General features: G+C 36.2%; 1 protein-coding gene across 8 annotated transcripts in view; it reads right to left on the bottom strand.

Moving 5' to 3' along the window:
• Positions 1 to 20,947, bottom strand: part of LOC133517044 (proton channel OtopLc) — a 71,509-nt gene that overhangs the window by 19,632 nt on the left and 30,930 nt on the right. For all 8 annotated transcript variants that reach the window (XM_061850174.1, XM_061850178.1, XM_061850179.1 and 5 more), the window contains exons 2-3: positions 11,937 to 12,128; positions 8,708 to 8,868 (exon numbers count right to left, since the gene is read on the bottom strand). In XM_061850174.1, coding sequence (XP_061706158.1) covers positions 8,708 to 8,868; positions 11,937 to 12,101 — 326 coding nt within the window. In that variant the 5' untranslated portion in view covers positions 12,102 to 12,128. The remainder of the gene's footprint in view (positions 1 to 8,707; positions 8,869 to 11,936; positions 12,129 to 20,947) is intronic.

The raw sequence follows: 20,947 nt of genomic DNA, 5'->3' as shown, positions 1-20,947 counted from the left end.
GTCGCTCCAGCGATACCTAGGGCGTCCGATAGGACGTCCTCCTGCTAGGCGACCCAGGTACGCTCTTTTTACGTCCATTACGTCGTTGTCTTGTTACGTCGCATTCAAGATACTTGTGAATTTTTCATACCTCTTCTCTCCTCTTCTACCTTTCTACCTCTTCCATCGTGTAAACGGATAATCGTGGTCGCCAATCACACGAACTTCACAGAATCGCGATTGATCGTCGCGGGGCCGCATCGAATATTTTTGTTGCCAGTTTTAATAGTCAGTCACTATGGGCATAAGTCGTTTTGAGGACACTAAAATGTTTTGTAAAGATCGGAAAGACGGATCTTAGATACCTAGTAAACCTTCTAATATTTATATATGGTGTAATCAATTGATCATCTGGGGGCACGGGCGTGTCAAGACGAGCCAAGCGAAGCAGAAGGACAGTACCTACTCGTACATTTTCTCGCAGCGATTCCTCCTTTTTTTGAAACCTCGAACTTGGGTTTGATTATACTATATAAACAAAATTATCGGAGTATAATATCAATGGTAAACTTATTAAACTTAGAAAGTTCCAATTACATAGCTCTTATACATTCGATTTTATTGATATCTAAAAAAGCCCGATTTCGTCACTGACTCACTGCGATCATCAAAAGTCTTAGGGTACTTTCTGAATTCCTAGAAAGCTGAATATTGTATGTAAGCTAAGATTAGTACACAAAGAAATAAATTAATCTAAAACTTGGAACTCTTGAGGGTTCAACCCCTTAAACTAACGGATGAAAGTTTGTATGAGACTTCCGCTAATTTGGATGCTAGATGTCTGAAAACTTCGTATTTTCTCCTTAAAAAATACGTATAAAATACGTATATTAAAGAAAATACGTATTTCTGAGTTTTAGGAGGTAAATTACCTCCTACCCTTTTGAATTAGGGCTAGAAGATTGACATAAACAAATTACAAAAAAAAACACCAAAAACATGCATGCAGATATACAGTGTGTATTTTTGATATAACCTCAAACTTAAACTAGACGTAGGTTTTAGTGCCATAAAACAATTCTGAAAGATTTTTTAGTTTAGTCTTCACTACCAGAGCATAATTAATTTTTGAATTTTTTTCGAGCAGCAATGTATTTCGTACATCATGATCACTTGTGACAGTTGTGACGTCGCGTCATTAATGAGACGTTTTGAATTAAAACAAAGTTAGTTACACATTGCTTGCTGAATTATTTTGTATGAAAAAATAAAAGTCGTCCATTTTTTATAAGAAGAACTTTACGAAGCGAAACTTTTGGCACATTGCTATTTATGAGTCATACTATGTATAATAAAGCAACTTGTTTTTGGAATTGGCAATTCGGTACCACAAATTTAATGGCATTTGCATTAATCAATATTTTTAATAAAGTTTCCGCTATTCTATTCAATTATCACACGATATCAATTTCAATTAAGAATTAAACTAGTGAATGACATAACGTTCGGCCTTGGTGCACACAATGCACACTAACATAGCATTATTGTCGTCTGGGCCGTATCACTAATGGGTTTGCTACGAGACTAGTCTGTCACCAAGTCGATTTATTCGCCCCTTTGTTTGGCGACTGTACCTCTAAACTTTAATGGTTTTCATTCAAATATAGACTTTATTAAGTTAACTTGAAAGTCTATCGGCTTAAGAATTGGGTTGTTTTATTTTATGGAGCGTAATTGCGAATGTTTGGAGCATAACCATAGAGGTGAGTATCTAACCGGGCAAATAGGACTTCAAGCGCTTTATAAAGCGCATAGCATTCCCAATGCGTAACGTAATTTTTGTAAATGTAGGTCTGAAGACGATTCGTTTCAATGGCTTTGTTCAAAATTATAGTGTATTGGCAAAGCAACACGGGTTCACCATTCCAACGCGTCTGGTTATCTACTTTCTAGTCTGTGTAGTCAAAATAATAAGCAACTTTCGTCTTCTAGCTGGACCTTCAAATAGATGATAATACTTACTATTCCTTATTCCGAGCAAATAGTGATCGATGTTTTTAAGAATAATGTAGTTGCTCCCATATTTTGGCCGATTTTATTTTTCTAGACAATTATTCTTTTTTTCTATTATTATTTTTTAGACTTAAGGCGAGCTCAATGTCCTAATTCTTTCAAGAGACTCATTAAACTTCAGTTTTTAGCTGCTCCGTAATACTTTTATCTGCTTCCTTTTCCATACTTATGGCTGGCATTTATTATATATATATATATATATATATATATATATATATATGTATATAATATGTATTTTAATATAAATGTATGTATATGTATTTATATATCTTTTTTATTTATATTTGTATATGATATATTGTTTAGTTTTGTCTTTATTCTGTGCTAGACTTCTTTTATTGCATCTGGAACACCTACTGACATAACATTTTTTTTTTAATTCCGCTACCTAAAGGTTGTCTGGAAGAGATCGCTTTTTAGCGATAAGACCGCCTGTTGTTTACCTCTTCTTTATGTGTTGTATTATTTGTACTGTTTCTGTATTAAGGTGTGCAATAAAGTATATTTGTATTGTATTGTATTGTATTCTGCCTTGGGTTTTCCGCTACTGATTCGTTTTTATAACGAGTAATAACGTCTTACAGTTCTTGGGAAATTGTATACAATTCTATAAAAAGATACCAAAAATGCCACCAAGCTTACAGATTCTACATTCAAAACTGTTTAAAGCAAAAACTCATTTCGCGAGCATACTATAAAATAAGCGATTATGTCATGGATAGAGATGTTGGGCAATGATAATGCTCAGTATTAGCTATCTATTTAGTGCATCAAATTTCTAAAAGAAAGTACCTACTCTATGACATGCATGTTTTTTTTTTATTCCATATTAGCTACCTAGTCTACCTACCAACACAAAATAAACATAAGCTTAATAAACTAAATTATACTTCAAATTGTTAAAAATAAATATGTCACTAGTTAACTCCGTAAATAAAATAATAATAAAATGTATTGTATATTGCCATTATAAGTTAAGAAGTAAATATAAATGTAATCTGAGTGTTCGCATGTAAGGTTTATCTGTTAGTGCTAATATATATATTAAATAAATAAATAAATTAGTTTAAATTGTATTTTTTTATTTAATGCATGTTAGTTATAAGATGTAATGTTTGAAAAGATGTGTCCCCTCCTACAATTTAGGAGGGATTTAAATCTTCTCGGTCAGAGGGGAGGTTTAGAGCCGGCATAGCTTTATTTGACGTTCATAAGCACATTGTATAATATGCCTACTTGGAAAATAAACTATCTTTATCTTTAACCTTTGACTTATTTGTATACGATAAAAATGTTAAAACAAGCTTTCTTCTGTTTCCTACTCTGTAAATAATTAATAAAGTTATAGTGAATTGGATATGTTCATTATCTAAATTGTGGAAGTTTAAATACTTACAGTGATAGAGATATTGTACGTCAGTCTTTGGAAAGAAACTTGGCTAATTTCGGCTTCGTAGAGGGTTATCTCACGCACTACTTGTGGGACTTGTCACAAGATACCATATTTAAAATGTACATGTCATGGATTTGTCGCACTAATTCCTTATGACCGTATATTAATTTGATATAAAATGACTCTTAATGAAGACGATGATTGGTGGACGGTCATCAATGTTCGTAAATCGTCGTCAAAAGCCAATTGTCTCTTCCCAAAGACCGATGTGCAATGTGTATTGCCGGCTAGGCGGCTATTACCTACTGTAATTAATTTATATTTGTGAAATTAGTTGCGATTACTTGCATTGCTTATCTAACAATCAAGTATATAAGTTTATCTATATGAAGTCAGATTATACATGACATTTTCTCCTTGTCATAAAGCACACTAATTACTGAAAAAGAACTATGTACTGCCAAAAAATTTAAAGTTGCTTGGCAGCAGAAATAATCACGATAATCTTCTAAGTAGGTAAAAGCATAACTAAATATGTCAAAGGACCGAGGATTGCATACTATACAAATATACATATGCGAATAAATCAAAGTATTTTATTTATTAACCAAAAAATAGCATACCATCAGGTCCACAGCGCAGGCTTCGTCACATTACAGAAAGCTCATACACATGTATACATAAATATGTGTGTATAATTGTATTACATTAGCTCAGAGCTTAGTTTTGCATAGCAAGGTGATCCTTCATTAAAGCGCTGTCCACATCCCACAACGGATGAACGCCTTTTGACCACGTTCCAGTATGTTACCTGATTCCCACACTGCTCATTAATTGTAAGCTTTATGACGAAGCCAGTAAATTTAGTTTACAATGCCCTGTCTCAGCACACGTGGTCATTTAGTCACGTCTGTATGCGTAACCATTTAATCGATTGTCCATCCATGCGGCAGGGAAGTCCTTTGATTAAAGCTTCCTCCCCTTTATTTATTTTTAAATTGTTCGTGTTTTTTGTCCGATGATGTCATCTACGTTTTTTATATAAAGAATAAATCAAATGCGATTGTAAAGCCATTTCATATGAATTGGGTCATTGATACATTTCAAAGAGGATTACTTAAAACCTAAACCTTTTTCTTCGATGCTGAGATGAATTGCGGGTTAAGGTATAAATAATTCAATGTCGGACGTTAAGAGTCATACCTTATTCATGCTTCAGAGTTTTGTTACAAAGCCGACCTGCTTAGCAAACATGATTCTAGTATTCGAAGAATACAAATGCAAAAGTTACACATGTGTTTTAAGCATATATGCACGAGTGTTCGCGAGCATGTATTAACTATGTAGTACCTTTTGACACCGTTACCCTGTAAAATTATCCAATATTGGGAAGGTGCGAAGTTGGTAGAGGGAGAAGTGGCACTGATTGACACAAACACACGTATTTTATGTACTGTCAAACATTAATGCTAGCGGCAGCCGTTGGTTCTAATTTTACTCCATAAGATTTAACCACTGAATAAATAAAAGTTCTACGTACAGAGGGTTCACTGTATAACTAAACCAAACCCCTATAATTTAGGTATACAAAACGTGCCTAAACGTTGCTGATTGGACCGAGCTCTTTTAGCTACCGCTAGGGTTGGCACCGACCGAAGAGAGTGCCGTCATCTAATATTATGTTATGTTTAACGTACCGTCAGGTTCAAATTTGCATGGACAATTTATGAATGATTTCATTCCTAACATTGGACAATGATTTTGACATTTGCAACAGTGATACAGTAATGTCGCATTGCAATACTGCTGAAAAAAAATTGACATTAAATCATTTAGACAGCATACAAACATTTTGCTGGCACTAAATAAAAATCGAGCTACAACTCTTGTTCAGCAAATAATTCACAAACGGTCAACATTATAAACAATATCGACTTGCTTCTGTTATAATTTATCTGCTTAATAAAGAGTTGAGCTGCAAAATGATTATTTGGTCAGCCAGATTTAAAAATTGGTTGGTACAAAAAACCATGTAACTAAGCAGTTTAATTGAGACGTATGCATAATAAAGGAATGGTAATCTGATATAATAAGGTGACTGGCGTTTGATTTGAAAAATCGGCAGAGTTGCAGGCGGAGCGAAATAGCCCACGTGACATGATACACGTCACCTAAATCTAAAGGTTACCAAAATGTCAAGGTCATCTAAAACCGAATCAGAGCACCACGTCCACGACGTGGTCTTGTCTGTCCTACCTCTAGAAACCAATTGCGAAAACGGAGGCGCGGAGGGAGGGCAGCCCTCGCCCGCTGTGACGGAGCGCGGGAACGAGTGAGGCGAGCGGTTGAGGCTGGTCTTATGGCGACCAGCAAGCCGAAGCTGCGAAGCCGAGTGTAGTGACCGTGCTTTGTCACGCGAGGGCGGAAGGGCTGCTCTTCCGCAGCGCCGGAGCTACCCAGATCCAACAGCTTTTACCCTGCCGCAGTTGCATCCCGGCCCCCTCACCGCTCACCATACCATCCATATTGTAATTTTTTACCCTTGAATACAGGGTATAGTGTTGACTATACCCTTACCATTGGGTAAAAAAGCAGCTCCAACAAAGAGCTAGCTGCGCATATTTTGTGCATGGGCAGTAAGTCTTTTGAAAGACAAAATGAATGTGAAATAACTAATCAAATGATGGCCAATATTTTATTTGTTTAAATAATCAGCTGACTAGCAAAGGGGTTAGGTTAGGTTGGTTAGACATTTGCTGATCAACTGATTTTTCAGTTAGCCAATTTTTGCGGATCAGGTAAATTGTAATCCAAAATAAAATAATACGCTTACCCACTGATTGCTTATCAAAATTTGATTAATGATGGATCTCTTACTGCCGACCAAATAATTAATTTGCCAACCAAATCAATTAAGAGCAGCTCAGTATGACATTAATTGCGAACTGGTTTAGAAATACTTGATAATCATAAGTTGCTGACCAAATATACCTTTTGGCTGACGAAATATATATTTTTGTTTATCAAAATAGGAATATTATGCAGATCGATTAAATGATACCCTATAAAAATGTATCAAAAATTATCCGTTCCGTAGCAGTGCGCGGCATCCATCGCTAGTCACCAGAACTGATGAAGGTGTGGGGTGCGTATGTACTTGTAGCGGCGCGACGAAATCGCGGAATGAACCTCGCCTGATTTAACGTAGAAAAGCCCACATAATGAGGGCAGCACCAGTCGTGGGCCTACCCGTATCAAAAAAATGCGGTTCTAATGCTTGCAAACTGCTTTACTTTACTTTCCCAAACTTGCATAAGTATGTACTTCTGTCCTTAACATTGTATCACAAAAAATTAGTATTGGTTTTGAATTTTACATAGATAGGTGTATTATTGTCTTTAATGGCGCAATTATAATAACTCCTGTATTGCTTAACCTTTCTGCATATTCCTAGTATTTAAATGGCACTCTATTACATTAAAAAACCGAGCTGATACAATTAACAACTTTCATCTATTCTTCAAAACTTGTGTGCATTTAAGTGATCAAATTACGGTAAAAACATATTACTTCAAACATTTTTAGGGTTCTGTACCAAAAAGGTATAGAAGGAACCCTTTTGGTGCGACTCTGTCCGTCCGTCTGTCTGTCTATCTGTCACATCGCTAAATATCTCGAGATCCACTCAAGCTATCAATTTGATATTTGGAATAGTTCAAAAAACGCTAACCCACACACATCGAAAGTACCTATTATGTTTTTAATTTATTTTTATTATCTATGGAAAATGGCCAATACCTACCTACGAAGAGAGGGCAAAATTTCAAAGTCTAGTGACTAGGTCAAGTAGGATATCATTTGAAAGAGCTCAAATTGTACATTCCAGTTTCTTTTCTTTCATAGTGAAATAAAAAGGTTTATGAAGTTGCAGGAGTCCTCTGGAGTTGCAGGCGTACATAGGCTACGGGTACTGCTTACCATCAGGCAGGCCGTATGCTTGTTTGCCACCGACGTAGTATAAAAAAAATGAAGGAAAATGTGAAAAAAATACCATTTCCTCCGGATCACTGAAACTAGCCGAAAACAATTACAGAACATTAACATTACTACAAATTTTACAAAAAAAAAATAATCAGACCTGTATGTTGGTAGCTTTTTTAAATTAACAAAAAATATTTCTGATATCAGTTTGCAATTTAACCAAATTTACGTGTGTTTATTACATTTGAAATTTCTATGAGATTACAACATTACAGAAAAAATACAAAAAGGTGTTTCAAATAAAAGATCACTTTTTGAAATCGGTTCACATGATAATGAACTATCCTCGAAAAACTAACGTGTATTTACATCGCGCAAATTAGTTTGACAGATGGCGCTGTACACAACAATTATACTTGGTATAGGTACTTCTGATCAAAAGTCTTTCGCCTTTATAGTTACACGAGATAATTCAAAGTTTGTACGGAACCCTCGGTGCGCGAGTTAAACAAGCTCGCACTCGACCGGTTTTTTTCAATTAAGCCCAACCAAAAGAGACTTGAAGGAACTGTCATAAGGACCATCATTCGACGCGAGATAAGAGCCAAGTGCCAAACCTGAATGTCATATTTATTATATAAAAATAAATTTTCGTTTTTCGTTGACTTGCATGACATTTATATGTACTTCTGGTCTCCCGCGATACAGGCCTAGCCTAGTGCGGGGACTCCTGGAAACTCTGTTGTCAATCTAGTTATGCACCAACTCTTAAAAACAACCGCTGTATACTTTTTCTGTGTCCTTTCTTGTGCAATAAACATATTTTTTTATCTTTTTAAGTGATTGCGGATTCTACATAAGCTTTATACCGAGTTCTCATAGCAGCATTTGTGTGTAGGCAGTAAAGTTATTGTCTACCTGATGATTGTTTGAATACAATTTCCAAACTTGAGTGGCAGTGGGTAGGGGTAGGGATATTTCTCATAAAAAGCTTGATTGATAATAATAACGTTCACAGGCGTAGGCAGGTACAGGCAGGCAGAGTATATACGGGGCCGTGAGCTGAAGACCTTACAAGCCCCCATGGCTATGCCATTTTGAAAAGTAAAATAAAAATACTGTGTGTTTAGTTATCGAACCTACTAACATTTTTTTTTCTAAAATCGATTTAATAACGCGACTTGTAGAGGAGCCGGACTTACTAAAACAATTTTGCCTAAACTGAAACGAAGACACTTCCCTCGCGATTGGCACTAGCTCAGTCAATCATATAAAACTCACTTGGCATTTTTGGGTTTCGTCTCCGGCTGACAGCAAGCCCGGTACCGCAGAATGGCATCGGTGGGCGACAGTGCGTCGGTCTCCTCCGGCGCGTCGCACTCGTCGGCTACCAGCGGCGCGCGCGCCGGCGACGTGTGCGATCCGTACCCGTCGGAATTCAGCTGAAACAAACTCGGATCTATAGTTCGTGAATTTATTCGAACCGGTTATCGTTAGGACTAAAAACTTCAATATCGTGCTACAGCATGCGGCGTTAGTATTCCAGCATTACTGCTGCCGCGTTAAGGTGACATTCAGATGTCAACTGCAGCTGCATTACTGCTGCGCCGTCGTCGCGTCGTTGTTATTGCCGCTGTATCTGTTCATTTCCTTGATAAAATTAGTGATGGAATAAACGTCATACATCATAGCCGCGATAGTAATGCGGCGGCGAAAGTCACTACAGCTGCAGTTGACATCCGAATGTCACTTTTATTAGTCCAGCGTTAGTGCTGCAGCGTTGCAGCAGTGACAAACGAGTTTTATCGGGAGGCATGACTGCTGCAGTCGCATGTATAGTTGCAATATCACCTTGAATGCTACAGCGCAGAGTTAACGCGAGTGATATCTCTGTCCTAAATGAGCGACCAGTGGAACCTTTCTAATCGCGACAGAAATGCAGCAACGACATTAACGCAACATTTAAATATGCGAATATAATCAGAATATAACCGTTTGTATCCAAGTTTTGTATTTTAGCGCTTTTATCTCATTCATACAGAAATTTGTAGTGTAAGTTACAACGGGTCGCAAACAAGTGTTTTTATTATTATACCACGCCGCGCCGGTGGCAAACAAGTAGGGAAGTAAGTAGTTAAGAATACATTAACCTTTATAAATACAACATTTTAGTCCAGTATGTCGGTTTACCTTAATTAACAAATGAAAATAATGTATATCATAAGGCCCACTTTAAATTAGGATACGCATAAAATTTGCTAGTAGTCTAATCGGTTTATATAAAACGTTTAAAATGGCGTGTTTTATGTCGTTTTATAAAAGTGGGTAAATATATACAAACAAATCGTGTTAGTTTTGAAGTGGGGCACACGTGATGACCTGTTTTCGGATCTCGGCTTTAAGAAATAGTTAGTTGTTCGCAAACTACTATCATTTTGTCATTATCAACTGGTTTTGTTTACGGTATCTTAATATGCCATTACGTATTGTCATTTCAAGGTAATAGCGGGATCGGTATTCGCATTATCGCTGGCGTATCAAACAACAGTGCGCGATACTACATATATTTTTTGTCAAAAATCCATTTAATCATAGATGGTCATAAAATTTCACGCAAATCGGCTGTGAATTGCTACCTGTAGAGGAGAAGATCCGGACATACGAAAGCATTGCCTGAGTCAAACAATATTGCTACGGTCAATTATTCTAAAATAATTAGAAACATTGCTCCTAATTTAAAAAAATGTGAATATGATTATTAAATATAAGATACAATATATAAGTTAATTGAAAACAATATTCAAGACTAGTAGCATATTATAAATCTTAACGCGTATATAATAAGTATTATTATATGTCATGTTTGTCGATACTTCATACTTATTCAAAAATTGTTATAAACGTAGAACGTGTTTTACATTGTGCTTTTCACTGAGTGTTTAGTATATCTGATTTCTCAAAATCTGTGTAACCTCTTACATCTGTATTTAGCTGAACCTAAAGGAAGATAGGTACTTTTCGTGCTTCTACATAAAGATATGTTTAACAAAAATGGAAACTATAGGTCTAGATTAAGAGAAGAAAGTGTAATAATATTTTTTGTAATTTCGGATATCATTTATACTGATACATATTATAATCAGCTCTAAGTCCTATAATCAGCTCTAAGTCTCGAGGTAGTTTTATGGGCATTAAGTTAATAGAGGACTACGTTTGTGACCAGAAGCGGTCATCCACTATCCTCTTAAAGTAAGGACGCTGAGCACCAAGAATTTTATACATTGAAAAGCTATTTCCTAACTTTTTCGCACATTATTTTTCTCTTTTATGTCTGTCTATTACTGTTTGTGTGTTTATGAATAAAACAAATTCTATTCTATTCTATTCTATTATTATAGGTATTGTTGTCGTCGAAATCATGGGCGGTTTTATCATCAATTACTCTGAAACTAAACTTCTATTAAAAATTTTACTTGTCTCCGTTTTTCTTCGTGTCCAAATAACACTAGACCCTTTTCATAGTGTTGTGTTCCTATTGCCGAGTAAGGTTACCAGAGCTCAACGAGTGTGCGGAGTGTTGGGGTTGGCAACGCGTATATAACTCCTCTGGAGTTGCAGGCGTACATAGGCTACGGAGACTGCTTACCATCAGACGGACTGTATGCTTGTTTGCCACCGACATAGTATTTAAAAAAAAGTGTATCACTAGACATTTTATACCAAAATTATACTGCTATGGTATTTTATTTAGGGTAACAATGAAAACAAATTAAAATTATATATGTATTCGTGATTTCTACCTATCGAGCCAACTTTACATTTTTTGTTGCAGTCCTTGCAAATATAGTCTAGTTTCCGTGTGATTTTTTTCATTGCATTTGTGTCCATGATTACGTGTAAAAAATCAATATAAAAACTGCAATGATATAATTCGCGAGAACATGACATGCCGCGTAACCAACGTGCAAACGTTAACGCTCCGTAGCGTTCGTAATCTCTCTCTTTATCACTCTTCCACATTAGTACGACAATCATAGAGAAAGATGACTACGATTCGCTACGGAGCGTTAACGATTTGCACGTTGCCTACGCGGCCTGGATAGTGTTTTATAAGGCTACAAGTTACAATGGTCTGTTAACTGCTATTTGTAACAAATATGGTTGTTAGAAAGAGAAGGCAGAACAACATAATTGCAGCATGGAGCTTTTTAAAACGCGATTGAGATGATATTAACTCCCTACCCCATCAAAAGTTGGCTTTTAAATTATAAACACTTTAATTTGGTTTGTTTGTTTTTGGTGTTTCATATTTATTATTTTCCTCGTGTTGGTGTGGTGAAAAATTTTGTGTTTCACTTGAAACCCTCGCAACGCTTAGGATTCCACTTCTCGAACAACGAGCATAGCGAGTGAACAATTTTGGAATCTTTCGCTTGCTCGGGTACAAATATTAGCACGAGCGGTTAAACAACAACTTTGCCTCCTTGTAAAACAAATAACTATTGCTCACTTTGACGATGGTCCCAACTTGGGAGTCTTGAAGTTCAAGGGGGCGCTCGCGGGGCGTGTCCCGGGGGTCAGGGAGGGTCCGGGGTTCCCGAGGGCTCTCCCGCGAGTCGCCGTCGACGGTCAGGAGCCGCTCCTTCATCTCGTGGATGTAGGGGCAACGCTGCATCGCGATGTAGAACTCGCGTACGCGGACCTGCGGAACACGAGTTGTCGTAAGAATGTGAAATAATATCCTATTCAATTTAGAAAACAGGTAAACTTATTTTTAAGGACCCGTGGGTTCAGGTTCTTCTCTCACTCTCACTTAGCGGGAGCGTGAGTGAAATAGGTGTGCGTGCCTGGGGTCGCGGATACCCTGTAGTTGACTCAATTTTATATGATATTCATGAGAGCTGGCGTGAGATTTGTACACAACTATCAAAATGATCGTAATATCGACGCCAGCATGAAATGAAAGTCCCGATAGTTATTAGAAATTCACGGACACTTCACAGAACATTATAATAGCGGAATTTCTTTACGATTTTGAGGTTAAGAATGGGTGTGATTGTACGGGCCATGTTAAATATTATTATGCTTTATTACAAGGGAATAAGGTGACGTAAGTATTGTAAACATATCGATGATATTGCGCGTTTAAAAAATCTTTATAATACCGCAAACCCATCAAACCGTTTGGTCCACAAATCGATTTATACAGTACCTATACCTAAAAAAAAATATTCCCCAAAAATAACGTTAACATAATTCAAAGCAAAAATCTCTAAATTAGTAAGTTATCAGGGCGCCTAGCCAACGTGCCAATCGTTTACGCTCCGTAGCGAACGAAGCGCAAGTATTTATGTCTCACTAATATGAGGGAGTGATGACTACGCTACGCTAGGGTGTGTAAACGATTGGCACGTTGGCTAGGCACCCAGAACAACAAACTAGATTGAGATATCAACACAGATACAGAGAATTTTGACTGACTGTGTAACTTAAAAAAAGGAAAACATTTGGGAAGACTAACTAGCTTTAATATTGAATGAGGTTGTTTTTATTTAAATTTAATCAATTTAGGTCTAGTAAATACCGTCACTTATTAAACGTCCAACTTACTACCATACGCATTCTAGATTCTAGCAGGATATCAAACCATGACACTTCACTACAAACAGACATTTTCCCTTCTTTATAAGTCAGCTAAAGTCAAGTAAAACAGCAAGCAACAAATTAAGGTCAGCTTCTCGGAGCAATAGTATTACGAGGATTAATTCAGAGTTCGCAGAGGCTCAGAAAGCGGCCTGAATTCAGTACATTTTTTGTACACGTTTCTATTATGTGAAAAATACTGGGACATCGCCCGTCGTGGCACTCGTTTCGCCATATGGGGAAGCTGCGCTCGGAGACACAGGCAAGTAACGGAGAGCTTCTTGAGTATTTTTACGAGCGTTTCATTCAATTTAATGGGTTTTTAATCTTGATCACGAAGGCAAACGATCATAGCTGTTACCTTTCTCCCACTAAAAAAAAGTTTTTTTTAAGTACAGTCTGTTTCACATGTATGAATTAATTCGCATTTCGGATATTTTGCAATAAAACCGGTGGGAATACGAGTATTACTTAACTTACCAATTAGTTTATATTTTTTCATTTACATGTTTGCGGTTCATCGGATCTTTTAGAAATTCAGGGGATGTCCTATCTAGCGGGAGTTTAATTAAACACCCGTACGGTGTTATTTCAGCTATCTAAGTAATAAATCTTTTCTCAAACTTGCAATGAAATGTTGACCTGACTTTAAATTAGGTCCAGAAATACTTATATCCGGTGCGATGAGTGAAGATGATATGTAAAGTAATAATTTCATACCGCCTTACACAATCATGCCTGTAAAGCAACCTTCTTTTGTTTTATACGTCAAATTGTGGCACAATTTGGCATTCAACCATCAAATAGTAGTAGATTCGTAATTTGTTTTTTGCTGTAAAAACCTACAAATAAAACAAATATCAAAAACATAACTTGTAAGATAAACCCAAGTCTCGCAACTCAGTTCTTCTACCGTAAAAAGTAGTGAGATCCATGTAATATCAAGTCGGTTAATTTATTCAGTCCCTACTTAAGGGACCTTAAATCTTAAGTTATTTATTACGTAATTAGCTAACCTAACAACATCCTATAGTGACCATATCAAATTTAAAATTATTTTACGTTTTCAATAAATAGATTGACTTGGCAATCGCACTAAACAATCTAGTATAATATTTATTACTTGTGAGAAACATTGTGTTTTCATACGATGGCCAAGTCATTCTGTTTATTTTAAACATAAAAGATTTTTAATCTTATAGTTTTTACGGTTGAAGAACTGAGTTGCAAGACTAGGTTTTTTTTCAAGTTATGTTTTTGATGGCATCTCATTTATTTTCGTAGATAGTCCTACTTTTTTCTTTTCCGGTACCTTCTACTTGTTGAATTCCATATTATTATACATATATACACTATACAGGTACACTGATTCATACACTGCAAATGTAACCTTATAATCCTATAATTACATTTATATGGGATTACAAGGTTATTTATGCAGTATCTAGAAAACTAGACCGAAATTGCTAAATATTTGAATTATTCCTTGATCTATACACTAAACACTATGTAATTGTATTCTAAATTTGAAGCTTCTATGTCTGCTAGAAGTGCCTTAGAGTTTTGATGATCGGTCAGTCAGTGAGTGACTAAATTAAGAAACTTTGACTAGTTATAATTCTTAAATTACTGGTTCAAATTGAATGAAATTTGAAATATACTGTGCTTATACAATGCCTGCTTGGTTACTGAATATTCAGTCTTCTAGTTTTATCCACAACCAATTTACATAGGTATAGGGGGGTCGAAAATGGCCTGAACTGCTTCAAGAAAAGGATGATACGGCCGTGCCGCTTTTTTGCTCGACTTGGCCGAGGCATTGCCGCGCCCCCAGATTAACTACGATTTTTTTTTTTTCGTTTCAAGTTTAAGAAAATCAATATACAAATCTCGGCGAGAAAGTGGCAAGAAACAGGGTTGCCGGCCGCGTATCCCTATCCCATATCTACTTGGCCTACAACCCCTCGTTTCCCGGCCTCTATAGTAAAGCACTATTATAGTATGTAATTAACTTATAGTTTTGACACTTTACACAAATAAATAATTCTGAGAGTCAAAACTTAATCACAACCATCAGTTATTTTGGTTTATAATTTAACCACTAAACTTAGGTCGAGATTACGGAGAAACATATCTGGGGTGGATACTATCCACCCCAGATATGTTTCTCCGCTGGCTAGGTCAATCCGAGGTAAAAGGTGGCCTACAAGTAAGAATGTGTTCCTTTTAAATCAGAATAATTATTACCAGCGGAATTTTCCACAATGTATAACGAACGGTTACTCCATTTAGTTTAAGGAATGCTACAGACAGTCAGTGACGTAAATATGTAGTCAAATAAAAATAAGTACCTACTCGATTTTCTTCGGAGTTCAGGTACACATCGAAACTTTTTAATTTCGGAAAGTCATTAATCTCAATGTTGTGGTATTCCTACTCGAGTCGGCCTCTTTATTTTCCAGTCCTAAGTTTGACACATCAAAAACCTTTTGTCAGGTTCTACAATCGCATACCTATTTTGCCAACGTGAAAGTGTTTATTGAAACTAATTTGCAATTCCTACCGGACGGATGTGACATCTGGACAATTGCAAAATTTGCAAACTGCGATGAGCGAATGATAGCGGCTTGGGCGAGTCAGTAATATAATGTGCGCTCTTTGAATACATATACTTTCTTGGAAACTGGAGGTCAAATTATACTGGGTCTCTAAAAAGCTTCACCAGCTATTACCTACTCGGTCAGAACAACTGGTAATGAAACAAAGGTCGTTAACCAGTTGGCGAGCTGCCCGCGCCCCTCGTACACTGGCGAATTGTAGGCGCGGCTCAATCCAATTACCTAACTTACGCAACTGATTTGTTTACAAACAAACCACCAGACTACTTAGGTATTAAGTATAGGCAGCTTGTTTATTTGAGTACTTAAAAGGTAGTTTTATGGTTTATTTTTTATGCTTTGTAAAAGTTTTTCTGACTCTAATTTTCCGTTCGTTTATTTGCAAATTACGTATCTAAGTATTTATTTTCTGGCGATAGTATCATGTTACTTGAAATCCATAACAAATAGGTAGAGTTGAAAAAACGTTCTTGTGACAAAAATGACGGATGCAAACGATATTTTTAGGGTTCCGTACCCCAAAAGGAAAAAACGGAACCCTTATAGGATCACTCGTGCGTCTGTCTGTCCGTCCGTCCGTATGTCCATCTATCACAGCTTATTTGCTCCAAAACTACTGAACCGATTAAGTTGATGGTCCACATAAGCAAGTCTGTGACCCAAAAACGGACATGTAACGTAAACAAATGAATATTAAATATAGGCGACACTTTTAAGGGGCAAATGAAAAAATTAAGAAACTAAATTTTTAAACTATATCGTATTACATATCAAATGAAAATTATTTATTTTTACTTATTGTTGGAATCTCAAATACATTTTTTTATGATTTAAAATAAGTAGTTTAATAAGTTACCTATTTATGAAAATAGACAAAAATGACCATTCCCCTCTTTATATCCGAAAATACTTATTAGATCTAAAATTTTGAAAAAATACACAAGTAGTTCTTTACCTACAGATTATAGGAAAACCTATTAGAAATATACGGTCAAGCGTGAGTCGGACTTAAGAAAAAAAACCTATAGTTTGTTATAATCCGTACGTATTACATTTTTTCAAGAAAAATCTATCATATGATAAATGCTTCTTTCTAAATCCGTCCATGGACTGATAACTAATCACTAAATTAACATCGCGCATAATGGTAATTTTAGCTTCGGGTTCGTCGTTTCTAGCGCAAAATCAGCGCCATCTCTGTCAGCGGTATGTTAAAGTCCGGGTAATAGCTTTTTTCTCTCTAAACATAAATATGAAAGTTTATACTTATATGCATATAAGTATGTACATAATATAGGTGCATAAAAATAAGCCACCGCCGCAATAACACTTTCCGTCACATCTGGTTTTTGATCCGAGCTCTACGGTTTCAAAGTCGTTTTGCTCACGTTTAACGTCAAAAAAACATTGTTAAAAATTGTGTAATGTATGGAACCATTGAAACGCGAGTCTGACTCGCACTTGGCCGGTTTTTATAAAGTCGTTTCGATTATTGTGCAAAGAAAGTATAATTACCTATCATTAAAACATGTCTCATGTATTATACTTTCTAAAGTAACTGTCTATTGCTTTTGTATTCACCGATTCATGCATATAAAATGTTATAAAAGCCCTGCAGTACACGTATTATGGTTTGGGTCCACGCAATGTATGTACCTAAGGGCTGTAATCGATTTCAGTAATGAGGCTAATAGGTCAGCGGACTAAGTTGACACCCAACGTAACAAAGCAGGCAGTGACATGACATGGCTAATTACTGAATGTTAATCTGATAACGTATTTGCATAAGATCTTTCTTTGTTCGCTCTGCACTCCAAATCAGAAGTTATCTAATAATTTCAGGTCCGCATTACGGTAAAGGTAAATCAGTTTTGGGGACAATCTTACATAGATCGAGCTGGCCCCAAACTAAGCAAACGGCCCGATTCGAAGAATGATTAAGACACGTTTAAGATCTTGGAAAGATCTTTAAAAGATCGATAGCTAAACGACATGTCAAAATTGACGTTTATCTCGATTCCGCTGTGATCCCAATAAGATCTATCTACGATATTTCTAACGTCAAAGTGACATTGATTGCCCGAATCGAGCTGCTTCTTTCAATTATACGACATACAAACGATATCTAAATGAGAACTTATCTAAGTCAGAACTTATCGTTATCGTATCTCATTCTTCGAATCGGGCCGAAAGCTTTTACTATGGGCGACCATACTTATAAATACGTATATAGATAAATACATACTTGTACAGCCTGTATTTTTGATACGACCTCATAATCAAAGGGTAGTTAGATTAGGCTTTAATGAACCCACTGTCATAGGTTTTCACTTATAAAAAATGGACAAATTTTATTCTTCCATAACTATAAAATAATTCAGCAAGCAATGTATCACTACTTTGTTTTCAATCAAAACAACGCATTTAATGACGCGACGTCACAACAACTGTCACAAGAGACCAGGATGTACGAAATACATTGCCGCTCGAAAAAAATTCAAAAATTAATTATGCTCTGGTGCTCACAAATATCGCACAAATAAATGGCCTTACTGAGATTCGAACCCGAGACCATCGGCTCCATAGGCAGGGTCACTATCCACATAGGCCAGACCGGTCGGTATATTATTTTTGTTCCCGACTTATTCTGAGCGTTTAATATATTAATTTTTTTCAACTATCACTAAAATATTACAAAAATTATAATAATCTATATATCTACCCAAAAAATTGGCAAACTTTCTGTCAAAAATTATGATGCCGTAAAACAAAACATGAGACTTATAAATAACTTTTACCGAGTAATTATTTCATAAGGTGAAAGAAAACATGAGCTTATTTTTTAAGTGTGTGCAAAGACATACAAAATATTTCTCCAATGTGAAAAGCTGAACCCGATTAACTTGCCATCCACAAAAGGAAATAAAAAGAGTGTGTAAAACACAAAAAGTTTCTCCAATATAACTGCAAATGCCACAAATTTTCCATTCACGAAGCGAAAAAAGAAAAACTGTGTAAAAGGACAAATAAAAATCTATCACTACTGTGACTGGTACAGCTCTACCAATTTTCCACTCACAGAAGGGAGAAAAAAATAATGAGTGTGTAATATATTGTTGGCCTATTGACCACAAAAACTAAATCCTTTATTGAAGTTATTTTTTTAATGAATTTTATTATTTTGGTAGTTTATACTAACTATAATTAAGTTAATAGTAAATGATTTTATTGGTAATTACAAAATTATAGGAATTACGCTGATAAAATACCTACACATCATCGTGCCTTATATACTTTGCTTATTCATAATGAAATATTTTTGAAAGACGTACCTAAATCTCATTAATTCAGACCTACCCAAATACGTAAAGGTTATTTATTAGATCTTATATTGATAAATAAGATTGACATGGTATGTTTGCTATTAATAGATAGAATACTCTTTATTAGCACACCTCAGTAAAAAGATACAAGAAAAATAAACAATTGATTAAATGTAGAGGCAGACAACAGGCGGTCTTATCGCTAAAAAGCGATCTCTTCCAGACAGAATATACTTACGGAATGATAAAAAAAATTTGGAGAAAGAAACAAGCTCTAAGTACTTAAATAGAAAAGTAGAAAGTTTGGGGTCTATCTACAAACTTTTTTTATATCTAAGTTTATAGGTTTGTTTAAATTTTTGATTTTTGCGTGATATTTACGTACATAAACGAATTAATTACCAATCGACGCATGATCTCTTTTCCAAAGAATGATACAAACTGTCCTATGTAGCTACTTAAAATATGTGGGTGATGGACTTGTGACACACCCAGTAGCATAACAAGTTTGTGTAGTGCATATTTATAAGAAAAACATGCATTTATCGGTTGCATATGCATTTGCAAGCATCCATTTATGGAAGTAATATAAACACAGACCTTACGTTTTCAAGGCATGCCTAATGTAAGGCACTACGCAGGTAACGTACTTCATGATTCATTCAACAATCCATGCTTTACACTTATGAACCAAAATGGAAATAATATAATATAAAACGACCGATCGGGCGCCCCAGGTACGGCTGGTGTGATGTCGTGGAGGCGGACCTGCGTCGGTTGAATGCCAATTCATGGCAGGAAACCGCGCTGGATCGGGACAGGTGGCGTTCTCTCGTTTCGGAAGCTAAGATCCTTTTTGGATCGCTGAGCCAAAGCAGTTAGTTACTTAGTTATAATATAAAACAAATTAAGGTAAACCTGATAAACGAATAGCTACATTATTATTTTTTATATAACCTCTGCCTGCGAGTACGTGCGCATAAGATTCGTTAAGGTGCCGTAGGTTCAGAGAGCAGAGTTTTTGAAAAATCGTACCGCTGTTTTAGATAACAATACGGTTGCCAAAAACTTAATGAGCAATCTTGAGGATTTTTTTATTCAAATCCTGATTTTTTGACTTCCGCTCGGTAGAAAAAACACGAAATAGGTCTAAGACGCACTTTAAAAGTTTGTACCTAACAATTTATGCACGAAAAATATGAAAATTGCTTGTAAAAATTGCTTAATTATGGAGGAAACACGGCGATTACTTTCTTTCTTTTTAAAAACTTACGAGTACAACAAATTGAAAATTCAAAAACATGATATCCGCGGTCCCGAGCATGCACAATCTCGCTCACGCTTACGCTCAGTGAGAGTCAGAGAAGAACACGAACCTACGGGGCCTTAAACTGAAGCTTACTGTCGTCACAGAATAAGTATTGACCTAATAGTATTTCATACAATTATGGACATGCACCACTCCGCCCCAAATGAATTACCTCACCCCGCGGTGGCAAACTTTACAGATTGACCGAATTTCAGTTCAATTAACAACGCGATCACAAAAGTTCAAAATTAATAGGCAAATACATTTTTTTCCTGGAACTACATTGCCTTGGTTACGTTAAAATATTTCGAACTAACTGCCCTAAGGAACATACAACACACACATGTCGTGCCGCACATACAAATTAAAACGATTTCCGTACGGCGTGTCCACCCTGTGCTCGTGCTTACTCGTACGACAAATACAAAGCATTTCGCGAGCCGCAATCAAAACACACGTCAAAGGAAACTGAAAGCCCATTCGAAGCGGACTGAAGCCCTGAAACGGGGGCCCTTGAGACGCCCTTTGTTGTGTCTCTTGACAGCTCTACAAGTGTGCAGTTATGTTACTGGAGTAAACATATGGTTCAGAATAACAACAGTTTACAGCGCGCGGGGCATACACAAAA

The sequence above is a fragment of the Cydia pomonella genome, chromosome 4, assembly GCF_033807575.1.
Source record: "Cydia pomonella isolate Wapato2018A chromosome 4, ilCydPomo1, whole genome shotgun sequence".
Taxonomy (NCBI): domain Eukaryota; kingdom Metazoa; phylum Arthropoda; class Insecta; order Lepidoptera; family Tortricidae; genus Cydia; species Cydia pomonella.
This window is presented reverse-complemented; position numbering and strand designations above follow the sequence as displayed.